This window comes from Sitodiplosis mosellana, unplaced genomic scaffold, assembly GCF_009176505.1.
Source record: "Sitodiplosis mosellana isolate CC-2019 unplaced genomic scaffold, AAFC_SMos_1.0 Smas_scaffold_6197, whole genome shotgun sequence".
Lineage (NCBI taxonomy): Eukaryota > Metazoa > Arthropoda > Insecta > Diptera > Cecidomyiidae > Sitodiplosis > Sitodiplosis mosellana.
The window spans coordinates 5,050,474-5,062,647 of NW_022601438.1; the positions used below are offsets into that span (position 1 = coordinate 5,050,474).

At 37.6% G+C, this 12,174-nt stretch overlaps 2 protein-coding genes across 5 annotated transcripts; one reads left to right on the plus strand and one right to left on the minus strand.

Moving 5' to 3' along the window:
* Positions 1 to 2,260: 2,260 nt before the first annotated feature.
* LOC129577021 (mpv17-like protein) lies at positions 2,261 to 3,653 on the plus strand. Its single transcript, XM_055463378.1, has 4 exons — positions 2,261 to 2,730; positions 2,815 to 2,903; positions 3,018 to 3,130; positions 3,274 to 3,653. The coding sequence occupies exons 1-4, from the start codon at positions 2,611 to 2,613 to the stop codon at positions 3,519 to 3,521; spliced, it is 570 nt and encodes a 189-aa protein (XP_055319353.1). The 5' UTR covers positions 2,261 to 2,610; the 3' UTR covers positions 3,522 to 3,653.
* LOC129577020 (CWF19-like protein 1 homolog) lies at positions 3,594 to 12,126 on the minus strand. Of its 4 annotated transcripts, XM_055463376.1 has the most exons (9): positions 11,896 to 12,122; positions 11,159 to 11,248; positions 10,916 to 11,029; positions 10,722 to 10,806; positions 10,414 to 10,568; positions 10,203 to 10,276; positions 6,567 to 10,101; positions 6,412 to 6,505; positions 6,217 to 6,349 (listed from the first exon to the last, which is right to left on the minus strand). In XM_055463376.1, the coding sequence occupies exons 1-8, from the start codon at positions 12,016 to 12,018 to the stop codon at positions 6,485 to 6,487; spliced, it is 4,197 nt and encodes a 1,398-aa protein (XP_055319351.1). In that variant the 5' UTR covers positions 12,019 to 12,122; the 3' UTR covers positions 6,217 to 6,349; positions 6,412 to 6,484. The 4 variants fall into 4 exon arrangements, with proteins under 4 accessions (XP_055319352.1, XP_055319351.1, XP_055319350.1 ...); XM_055463375.1 differs by having other exon boundaries at positions 6,412 to 10,101; positions 11,896 to 12,126; XM_055463377.1 differs by lacking the exons at positions 10,203 to 10,276; positions 10,414 to 10,568; positions 10,722 to 10,806; ... (1 more) ...; positions 11,159 to 11,248; positions 11,896 to 12,122 and adding exons at positions 3,594 to 4,133; positions 4,231 to 4,446; positions 4,752 to 5,098; positions 5,220 to 5,643; positions 5,739 to 5,899 and having other exon boundaries at positions 6,007 to 6,349; positions 6,412 to 9,516.
* Between the last annotated feature and the right edge of the window lie 48 nt (positions 12,127 to 12,174).

Sequence of the window (12,174 nt, forward strand, 5' to 3'; positions counted from 1 at the left end):
AGCTGTTGATTTTACTGGATTAATCCCTATATTGGATTATGGGAAATTCCATTCATTTTAATCAAACTGCAGAAACTGACGATAAATGACGGGTGGTTTTCCATCGATGAGCTGCGATTTTCCCCTCTATACGACCGTAAAACCCATAAAAATGTCATTTCTCACAATTGACTAGTAAATTTACGTGTCCTCGTCGTTATTTTATCGAAAAAAGCACAACGTCGTCCCCATAATTGTGGCTGCAAAGTTCCGTAGTGACTGTGATTCACAATAGTATTGTGACAATACAAACCAGCAAAAGTACAAATGAATAACAACATTGTGAGTAGCGAATGAGCGAACACATTCTATGACATGCGTAATTTTCTATTTTAATGTGTTCATTCACTTGGAATTCCTAACTGCTTCATCTAACGATAACCCTTCGTCGTTTTCTTCTTCTTCTTCTTTTTTTGGAAATGGAAATTCGGGCCAATTTATTCAATTGCAAAATCATTCACTAGCGAAAGGAATGTTGATAGTGAATAGAATGAAATCGCTTGTCTGATTATTTGAAAATTTTGTGAAAAAATTCGTCACTCGATAAGTAGCCAATCAATTGGCATCAAACTTTGACAAATTGCCCATTTTTCATCGTCTTTAATTCATTACTGTTCGCTAAATATGAAAAATGTTCTCATGCGAATTGGTTGAAAAGGTCACCGAAGCTATAAAACAAACTCGTTACACGTCATTTCGTTGAATGTAACATGTCAGATTGGATGTCACATCCGAGTGATCGGATGTAGACAACAATTTGTATGACATGAATGAATGGATGACTGACTGACTGGTCGTTGAATAGCGAAACTAAGAATGGAGCTATTTTTGAAAAAAGTGTTTTCCTTTTGTTGAATAGAATAATTCAATCGCATCGAATGGCATTTGTTCATGAGTCTTAATTTATTTGACAGCAAAATTGGAAAAAAGGTAATTTTTTTTTTAAAAATAGGTTCAGACCTGAGCAAATACGGAATAAGCTCAGTTATTCATTAGAAATTATTTTTATCACAAAATGCGTCATCACGATCGAACATTTGCCTCTTTTCCGAAGCTTTGGGCTGACGTAGTGCTGTGTGTGTGTGTGTGTGTGTGTCAAATGTGGAATAAAAGAATTCGTTGATGATAATATTAATGCAAATAGATTTGGGTTTATTCTTAAATACTCATATAGCACCATCATCCATAAGTGTATATGCATTTTCTATTTCCCCCTCGTTTTTCAACTCTTTCACGAGACTGGCGCTAAGATATTGCCCTGTTTCCACGTTCTTTCTCTCTCTCTCACTCTCTCTCTTCGTGTGTGTCTGTGGCTTTATTCATTCGAATGTGATAAAATACCCAGTGTTTACGTAACAAATTCTTATCTATTGCGGGCCAATTACAATGGGTATTTGCACGTGTGTTCGAGGGCAATGAATATGCCGTTGAAGCTCCAAAGTCAATATTGTTAAATGAATATGGCAAGGTGGCAATGACAATGCAAACACACGAGATTATCAAAGAGAATCAACCGAATTGAATGATCAAATAATAGGGCTGTGCAGAAAGCATTCTTCTTTTCTGTCGAAATTCTGAATGAAAAAAGAACAACCGTATTTTAAAAAAAATCTCGGGAAAGACAGAAGATGTACGAACAGAACATCAATCAATCGAGTGAATCGCTGGAGTGAGTTTCTTCATTTGCGAAACACACGTTTAAAAAAAGAATTTTGTTCATGCAAAACGAGATTTTATTTGAAGAAAGAGAGCGAGAGACATAGAGCTAAGATGGCAGAAAGAGACACAGAGAGAAATAACTGGTTCTTGAGACGAAGATTTCATTGTCAACGATCATCATTAATATGCAGATGCAATTCCAAAACCGAATGGCTGTAAAAACGAAACACATACGCAATTTAAATACGAAGATGTTCGTGCTGTGTGTGCTGCTCATTGTTGCATCGCCTAAGCGCACACACACATAATCGTATATATTTGATTTTATATCAGCCCGCGTGTCGTCATCGATAAAATAATGTCAACTGGCGGGAAATGCAATGGAAATCATGCGATGGACAGATCAAAAGCCGTCTTTTTATCATGTTAAATTTCCAGTTCATATCAATTGAAATTCATTGATATAATAAAAAAACCAAGAATCGTAACGTGTAGATTTTTACATGCTCATGACAGAGATAGCGTTTAAACAAGTTTCAATTGAATCCAATTGAATGGTATTGCGAGAGATAGACGGCACACGTGTATACTTATTCTGGCCCGTTGACATTCCATTTTGGGAATTGACTTTGTGCGATAGAGCGATATAGCTCAGATAAACACACTCTCAAAACGTTTAACCATCTATTGAAATTTACTTATCAAATCTAAAAAAAAAGACAATAGTATCCCTCTCACTCAGTCGTGTTGATATGATGCCTTAGCTCAGTTGATTATCACGATTGGAAATTTTACAGTGAAATAAGAAGCAACATATAATTCTAATTTGTGTTTAGTTTGTCATTCCACATTTATATTTTGAATTTGTTGTCTCCGACCGAACCGAGAAAAAAAACAACAAATTCGGAAAAAATGGCCAATTATTTGAAACATCTGTTCAACAAATATCCATTTGTATCGAATAGTTTGATCTATGGTTCGCTTTATGTTACAGCTGAATGTTCACAGCAATTTGTCACGAAAAAGATTCTGGTGCGACAACACACACACACAATATTTGCATTCGCAATCAGATGTTTGTTTGATCGATTTATTATTCATTTCAAATTGAATTAGACGGAACCACCGGAAAATTTGGATAAAACTTCACTCGTTCGATATGGTATCATGGGAACATGCTTATATTCACCAATTCTGTATACATGGTCAGTATTTATTTCTTTCGCTCAATATTTGCATTACAATTTCATTACAGCCGTTCTATTTGCACGAATAATCGCGAAACAAAATTGATTCGCTACTTTTTTTTATGCATATAGGTATAAGTGGCTGGATAGAACGTTAGCAGGGACGACGAAAAAAATTGTCATCAAAAAATTACTCTTGGATCAATTCTTTATGACACCACAATTGTTGGTCGTTTTTTACACGGGTAAATGATCACACAATAAATACCTCTGTCTCGAAATGGGACGAAACACTTTTATTAATTGTCCAACTTAATGAATGAAAAAAAAATGTCACGACATGCAATCTGAAATGTAAATGTTGGTTCGTTTATGCTCTATGGTGTAGGGATGGCGGTGATGGAGGGAGCTGATGATTTTACAGCTGAGCTAAAAGAGAAATTCGTTCCAACGTTTGCACGATCTTGCCTATTCTGGTTGCCGGCTCAAACGATCAACTTTTACTGGGTGCCACCACGTTTCCGTGTCGTATACGTTGGTACCTGTTCACTTATGTGGGCCAACATTTTGTGTTGGGTAAAACGGAAAAATAACAACAATGCGCCCAAAAATGCCATCGAAAATAAAATTGAATGAAGAAATTCGCTCGAAGTTCCACTATAAAATATCGATCAAATTGATGATGCTAATAAAAGAAAACGTTGATTATTTCCAATGAAAAAAAGGTCTTCTTTTAATTTGTGCTCTTCTTCATTTGTCAAAATTCTTCTTGGTTTTTCTTAATTAAAAATCGCAAAATCAATTTCAGGTTTCATAAAATACAAGATACAAATCAATCGATTTAAGCAGTGAAATCAAATGGTTTGAATTCATTGCGAAAACTTTTAACATATTCAATTTCCGTTTCTTTGGACACTAGGCAATCACGCCAGTTGATTTTATCGTCACCATTCTCTTCGGTGAGTAGAATCGCTTCGCGACCAAAATTGATGGGAAACTGTTTCATTTGCCGGCACAGCAGTGTTTCATCGTTTGGTAATTCGGCCACAAAGTACGCACCACGATCAGGTAACTGCGTTGGTTCGCCAAGTTTTGGTATCGTTTCCAAGGTTAAATTGTATTCTTCGGCTTTGTCCTCAAATGAGTTCTTTATCTTCCATGCGATCGACTTGTCAATGGGACACACGTTTATATGCAAATGACCACTCTTGTAATTGCGTTCAAAGAACATCACCACTTGATTTTTACCTGTGCGTGAAACAAACATCATGTGAATATTAATTGGATGGATGATGATTCAGATTGTTAATTTATTGTTTTTTTTGCGCTCAATTAGAATACATACTGGCAAAGAATTGTCGAAGTGCTGATTTAAATTTTTCCAATTCGGCAAAGTCATCTTCGGACAACAGAGCGACACTTTGAATGTGGGTGACCGATAATATGAGTACATGATATTGATTGATTGGACCTTTGGACAGGGCTAGATAAAAACTGTCACCAATCGTTATGACCAGATGCTTTTCCACCGATGGAGACGACAAACAAAACCAACATTTTTCTGAAACAATCGGAAAAAGTGAATATTTTTTAGCGAATATGTTTTTGGAATGGGGGAAATTCCCTTTTTAAAAAATCTAGAAATAATTAATCCACCAATTATTACTCCTTTGTAGTCAATAAAGAGCCGCGATGTGATAAACAATAACAGCCGACTGCAAACGTTCAACCATTTTCCCAATAAAGAGGAAAAAACTACTCGTAATTACCAAGCGTTTGGGGAATCAAATATTTTTCATGACAAATCAAACGCTTGATAAGTAATGGATTGAGTAAAAAATATCGAAAAGCCGAAAAACGCTGTACCTTGATCGATATTTGGTTGCCGTGGCCGCTTCTGTTGATGACCACCGTCCTGATTAAATTTGCCTCGTTTTCGATGTTGATGCTCGCCCGTCGAATCGAAATCATAGAAGTACTGATTACTTTGTTCAGTACTCGCCAACTTAACGCCACCAATGGAAAACTTCATGGAATCATATGGGCATGGAATTTCATTTGTTGTCTTCTGAATCAAATCGGTCACCCGCATTTTATCAACGGCAGTGACATTCAGTGCGTAGATGAATTTCTCTTTCGATGCATTACCAACGCTTGCCAAGGCAATAAGCCGTGTGGCCAACTCAAATTGACTGTTTGGTCTTGCCACATTTCTGAAAAGGAAATATTTTATTGCGTGATTTTTTTCCCATCTTTGGCATTTGTTTTTCTTTTCTAATTTCATATGAATCTTCAAGTCCTCTTTGAAAACAACCAAAACATCGTCTTCCTTACCTATATGGTGATGGTTCGAAGTATAAATCGTTCAAACCGCAAAAATGATACCGAGGTTTAATTTCAGCTGACAGCCAGGCCAACAGGTCTGATGTATTTTTAGCATCTTCCTGTGTGCCACTTGGCCATTGTGAAGTGATCAAAATGTCAACACCTCGATAGTCTCCAGCTGTGTGATTGCTGGCCAAACACGCGTTGACCACTGCTTTTAGATCTTCCACTTTGAAATTAGATATTGAATCCGATTCCGAATCGGTTGACTCAGTTCCGCTGACATAAGCAATTTTCAAGCCCGATGACACGGTGTACAGACCACGTCGCCCGAGATACGTCAAATTTGGACAGATTTCACCATCGTCTAAATTCTCAAAATACTTTGAATGCGCCGAGTTGCTGGGTCCAAGAATGTACGTCGGTACATTTACTGCAAACGGAAGATCAAACGAATTTTTGGTGTCAAACAATTCAAATGATTCAATTTAAAATCCAATTAATTTTTGGTTCATTGAACTAACTTACTTTTGAGATTTCCATTTTTGTATGCTTCCAATTTGCCGTTGTCTGCTCCGAAAAAATCACCAACACAAAGCAGCAAATCGAACGGGCCCGATTTTTGATTGATATTCTGTATTTTATTGAAAAGCACTTTGAAGTTGCCTCGCACATCACCGCACACCAAACTGTTTCAAGAAGAAAGACAAATATGAAGATTTACCAAGAAAAAGCAAATCAATCAAACGTCGAACACCTTTGAAGAAAATCGACAAATTTTCTGATTTCAACTTACATTTTATGCTTTCCATCCATTTTCCTGGTCAAAATAAACACGCAAATTGTGTATGGTGTGTGTTGTTTGTATCCATTCGTTTAAGCAACGTTTGACGTTCGTCATTTTGACACTTCGGGCAGAGACACACTTTTGACCATCCAACGCCATCTATTGACAAAATATCAAAGCTTTCTTTACTCGTTCGATACACCAATAAATCAAAACCAATTTCAAACGTTGCAAAGTTTATTCAATAGATTTTATTATATATGGCATTTATTGTTACATTTTTAAAATTGAATTTCAAGCTTAATTTTACTTCAAATAAACTAAAATATTCCTCTATGGATTTGATGACCGTCTGAAATGGAAAAGAAAAATGAAAATTTCTTAAATTCTTGTAAAACGAATGGAAGAACTTACTTTTTCCACGGTATTCAGCAGCAATCTCCCGTGAAATTCATTTTGAGAAGAGCATTTCGTTTTACGTGCATATTTATGAATGGGTGTATATTGCCTGGAATTTTTTCGACTTCCAAATCAACGAACGGATTATGAAATGTATTTGAATACTCTACCGCTTGTACAGCATTTGATGGGGTGGTGCTAATTGGAATGCTAGTAGAATTTTGTATTTCAGTTGTGGTGACGATGGAAGTCGATTCCGTTGATGTTGTTTCGGTCGAAGCTACTATCGTAGAAGTCAATTGCGTTGAGGTCGATTCCGTCGACTTAACTTCTTTTTTGGTTTCATTTTCCGTTGTACTTGGCCACCAAGTTGTTGTCAATAAATCCAATAAGCTCGGGGTGGTTGGTGGATTTTCATCATTTTCAGAAGATGAAGCCGTTTCGCTTGCAGCAGGTGAAGCAACATTATTTGAAGTCGAATTACTTTGCACCACTTCAGAAATATTTTCCAAGGTGATACTTTCGTTTGTTGTTGTATCTTCTTTCTCTGAGCTCTCTTCAATTGTAGCATCGCTGCTTTGATTTGTCGTTTCAATATTTGTATTTGGCTGCGTTGTTGTGGAAGCTTCTGGCGTATTTTGTGATGCCGTTATCAAATCGTCAATTGTTGTTGAAGTAAAAGTCGTTGTTTCTGGATCAGACACTGTCGTTGCATTTGAATTAGGCGCTGCGTTTGTTGTCTCCGACACCATTGAATCTATATTTTCTGTTGCAATTGAAGTGAATGGAATTTCAGTACTACTTCCCAATACTGTATCAACCACCAAATCATTTTTTGAAGTACTACTTGGCTCGATTTCGTCGCTTCGAGGAAACGGTGATGAATTTGGAACATTTTGTGATGTACTTTGAAATGTCTCTGGCTTCAAATGTTCCGGTGTATTGGATGCTGGTTCATCAGTTGTAAATTCTTGATCATAAACTGTTGTTGAATTCAAAATAATTGGATCGTTTGTTGTGGCATCATTTCTTAGTTCTGGATTTTCGGTCAAATCTGAAGAAAGCAATAATTCACTTTGGGGCTGTTCAACATCAGAATTTTGCGTTTGATTTGACAATGTGCTCGAGTCCGTTGACGAATTTGTCAATTTGCTCTCCAGTTGTTGATCGATTGTCTCGAGAGTGATTGAATCATTCAGAATACTCTTTGAACCGGAAGGTAAAGTTTCACTTGTCAATGAGCTTATTTCCGTTGAAGATGGATCAAGCTCACTTGGGTTAGTGAAAGCATCATCTTCATTACGAGTTGTTGTCCTTTCATCGGATTGCTTCTCATCTTCACTGGAATTTGATGGAACATAAACTATCGTTTCTGCTTCAGTAATTGGTGTTGTGGTCGAAGCAAGTGATTCGCTCGTTGTTGAATCGTTCTCCTTCTTCTGATCTAATGGATTGAATTCGTTTTCGTTGACTTTTGGAGTTACAAGTGAATCACCCAGAGTGCTATCAGAAGGAAAATGTGAAGTGTGATCAGGCAATGTGCTTGATTCTGTTAAAACAGTACCATTTCCATTAGCTGACGTGTTTTCAGGACGAAGAGATGCATTTTCGAGCGTAACATTTTCATTCGAATTATTTGAGTCCTGTTGAATTTGCGCGGTTGTTGTGCTTTCGATCACATTTTCATCCGTTGTTGTATTTATCGCTAGCGATGCATTAGAAGAGGAAGTTGTTGATATATATTTATCTGAGCTTACCAATGATGCACTTTCAAGTGTTGTTAAAGCATCAGCTTGTGTCGGGGATTCCGGAAGGGAGGTGCTTGTTTCAGTAACAATATTCGACGTGGTCTTATCAAAACTGGTGAACTCAGTTGAATTCTGTTCTTCATTCACTTGTGTGGTGGTACTATCGAGTGGTTCTTCAGACAAATGATAATCATTTGCAATGATTGGTGCTGCTTCGGTTTGTGCTTGACCTAATAGTTCATCTTCACCACGTGGCGTGGGAGAAATGAATGCAGTAAAATTTATTTCATCTTGTCTGGTGGTATTTTCCAGCAGCGTCGTATTTTCGATGGTGCTATTTTCTTCATGTCCAAGTGAAGACGGTGATAAAGGTGCTTCTGATGTGTTTGATGTTTTTTCAGTTGAAATTTGGGCGCTTTCAGTTGGTTTTAATGTTCGTGAATCCATATTTTCCATGGTGTCCTTCTTAGAATCTGCAGCATAGGTCGGTGAAGTGTCTACCTCCGTCGCAGAATTGATGTTCGATGTCAGTTCCGTTGAAGCATCAAGCGCGTTGGCTGTGGTTTCTTGTTCAGTTGCTCTATCTATTGATGTGAAATTTACAACCGTTTCAGTAGAATCAACTAGCACTTCTGTTGTACTGTTGTCAGTCGATGGTTTAGTCTCATTCAGATTTGAGCCTATCAATGAATCCTTCTGTAAATTGCTTCCCTCGGCGAGATCACTTTGAGAAGGCATCGTTGAGAAAGTAACAGCATCAGTTGAGTTATAATTTGCAATAGTTGTTGCATCGGTTGCGTTATCATTGCGAATAGTACTCAAAATTTGGCCATCACTGTTGGTCTGTGGAGTTTTCGTTGTAGCTTCTGAAGAGTCGTTGCTCGGAACAGTTGAATTGTAAGCATTTTGACCATCGGTTGGAGAACTTGATGCATATTCTGTCGTAGTCGTTTTGATCGTTGTAGAAGATTCGGGAGTTGAGGCAAATTCAGGCGTTAAAGTCGTATTGTTTGAATGTTCGGGGTTGTTTTCAAAAACATCGGCTGGAGTGGTATCGCTGCTTGGAAGATTGGGAACTGGCGTCGCTGTGATTATTATTAAATCATTCGAAGCGCTTGCTTCATGAAGAGTTGTATTCAATCCAAGTTGAACTTCGGTGGTACTTCCTTGAGTCGAACTAGCTTCCGTTGTACTCAAAATATTCGAATCATTTGAAATATTTTCGGTGAAGCCGATGTTTGAATCGCCAAGCGAGGAATATGTGTCGTTTAACACACTACTTTGAACTGTCGATGAGCTTTGTTCCGTTTCAGTGCTCATTTTTAACGCGACCGTTGTGCTGGTTTCCAAATTTATCGTTGCACCTGTGTCCAGTTTCGAACCAACTGTCGACGTACTCAGGTATACCTCTTGTCCAGAGGCTGTGGTTGTTTTCAACTTTTTACGTCGAGGCTTAAGACCAGTACTCGCATCAAGTAGCTCCATCGAAGTTTCTTCGTCACTTTCCTCAGCAGATTCAGTTGATGTAGAAACAATTGGCGCGTGAGTCGATGTGGTGGTCAGTGAATCATTTGAAATGACACTTATCACAGTAGAGAGTTCAATTGGTTTTGTGGTTGTGCTAGGGGTTTTTTCGGAAGTCGATGTAAAAGTATCAGTTTCTGTCGTCAACGTGGTCGTTGTAATTTCTGTCTCCGGGCAAGCTTGCATACAGCTTTCAATCGATGCATCGTCAGTGTAATTGTGTTTGCATTGCTGTTTTCGTTCCTTATAGAATTCATATAAGTTCAGAAGTTCAACAATTGACATCATTTCACACTTGACTTCAGCACTTGGTTTGCAAGTTTCGGTTTTCACATCGTAAATGGTGCCATCTGGACACTTATGCCGCGTTTGATAAAAGCGTCCATTCGTTTTTGCACTGCATATGTAATATCTTGAGCAATTGGTTGGCGTGCTACAAGGTGGTTTATAAATGAATAGAAAAAAGTCATTTATCAAAATGAAATTGCAATGGATGAATGAAATTATTTCCTCCTAATGAAAGCAAATTCTTACCGGAACTGTCCGGGTTTTGTGCATGGTGGAAAGAAGCCTTTTTCAGTGGGATCCATCTCGTATTCTTCGAAAATCTGAAAAAATGGTCGAAACAACACAGTTTCAACATTAATAGACTTCGTTGTTTTGCACGCCGGACACTTTACACAATTGACTGAACTCATGTCAATTCAAATGCATTTACGATGCAATGTGTCCAAAGTGATTTTACCTGAGTCGGTGGCATTTTGCATGAATATGAGCATCGCTTTAATGCCGGTGAATACAACGATGAGCCTGCACATCGATGTAATTTCGGCACGAATTGTTCACCATCCGCATCACATGTATAAAAGCATGAGCTATTTTGTTCGAGGGCGAAACGTCCTGTTTCGAAGGTGAATGAAACCATTAGACACATGAGTCGTTAAGTCGCACATTTTGTGGCAAATTTGGAAGTTTTCGTTTTTGTTTTCATTCGTCGCAAATTGTTTTAAAGTCAAATGTTAGCAAATGTTTTCAATGAACGTAAAAGCTTACCGGGTTTCGTACATTCTGGCATGTGTGCCAAGTCACAGGGCAGTCTCTTAATCGCTTCGCATTTCAGTGTTTTCGTGTTAAACCGCTACAGCAATGACCATTTTAGTGAGTGATAGAGGGTGGGAGAAAGACAAGGGATTTTTTTTTTAGAATAAATCCTGAAAATGCTTTGAAATAAAGAATAATGAAATTACCAAATTGTCTGGGCATTTGGCTAAAACGACCAAATCGGGTTCGCACACAACATATAAAGTATCGTGGTCCAGATACGGTTTCACTCCGACAAAATTATCTCGGCATTGTTTGTTCTAGTGAAATTGGCAGGGTATTTTCCATTAATAAATTTTCGGGCGATTGTGTAACAAGATAGAACCATAGAAAGAAGTAGAAGAAGAAATAGAAGAAGACGACGAAAAAGAAGAAAAGAAAATACAAACTTGATCGACAAACATCGCCCGTCCGCCACCTAGAAAAGTGGTACAATTCTTGGTCACTGGATTGAAGTATGCGGTATAATTACATCGATTCTGAAACCAGCAAAAAAAAACCATTTAGTGATGAAATGAAGCACGTCAAAAGCAATCGAATCAATGTGTTGACGCTAATTTATCACGTGTTTTCACGATTGAATTGAAATCGCAATGTGGGCATTTGAAAAGAGAGAAAGACGGCACAGATATTGAACTCAATTTTGTCTGCAAAATGCAATTTTTTCGCTTAATTTTCAGTTTGGTTAATTAGAAATATATCGAAAATGAACGACGGCACGACCTTGTTTATAATGAATTATGAAATTTTCGCATGAAAAATAGCAGCACACACAATTTGAAATAGGATCTCATTTCAACGTCACCGTTGAGCCGCGCAACGCACACAATCAATCAATCACATTTCATGCAGACAGTATTCTCTCGCACTCTTTCCACTTTTTTTTCGTTGCTTCGTTTGATATCGGCGCCATGTAAATGACAAAAATTGATGTCGAATCCATAACAAATTTGCTCAATTCACAATTTCAAATCAATTGAATACTGGAGGGAAGGCTTTTGTTTGCATTTCGTGGGCAAATTGGCAAATATTTTTGAAAAATTCAATTCAATAACCGAATGGAAAATATGCCAATGCAATCACGTGTTCGATCCAATCACTTGGTTGAATTAATTACGACTCTTACCGTTTCGGGAGCAAAATTCTGCATAAAAGCACTGCTTTTGGACACTACGCCAATCACACAAAGAATACAACCAATGAATTTAATGGGTAACCGCATTTTTATGGACACTTTTGTGGCTACCATGAAACCCACGACACAACAATTATGATTTGATTGAGAATATTCGACGCGAGCACAACGTTTTTATACACCACATTCATCAACTATATTTTGGCTTTGATTGAAGTGACTATTCTCATCTGCATCGATTTATATAATATGCAATGATGTTCATAACGG

What these genes read in the sequence shown, in the direction of transcription:
- LOC129577020 (XM_055463375.1), bottom strand. Translation starts at nt 12,018, where the DNA reads ATGGTAGCCACAAAAGTGTCCATAAAAATGCGGTTACCCATTAAATTC. An exon ending in GCCAGAATGTACGAAACCCG is followed by an intron (nt 10,569 to 10,721) that starts GTAAGCTTTTAC and finishes CCTTCGAAACAG; the next exon opens with GACGTTTCGCCCTCGAACAA. An exon ending in ACAAAACCCGGACAGTTCCG is followed by an intron (nt 10,102 to 10,202) that starts GTAAGAATTTGC and finishes ACCACCTTGTAG; the next exon opens with CACGCCAACCAATTGCTCAA.
- LOC129577021 (XM_055463378.1), top strand. Translation starts at nt 2,611, where the DNA reads ATGGCCAATTATTTGAAACATCTGTTCAACAAATATCCATTTGTATCG. An exon ending in TTGTCACGAAAAAGATTCTG is followed by an intron (nt 2,731 to 2,814) that starts GTGCGACAACAC and finishes AAATTGAATTAG; the next exon opens with ACGGAACCACCGGAAAATTT. An exon ending in GTTGGTCGTTTTTTACACGG is followed by an intron (nt 3,131 to 3,273) that starts GTAAATGATCAC and finishes TCTATGGTGTAG; the next exon opens with GGATGGCGGTGATGGAGGGA.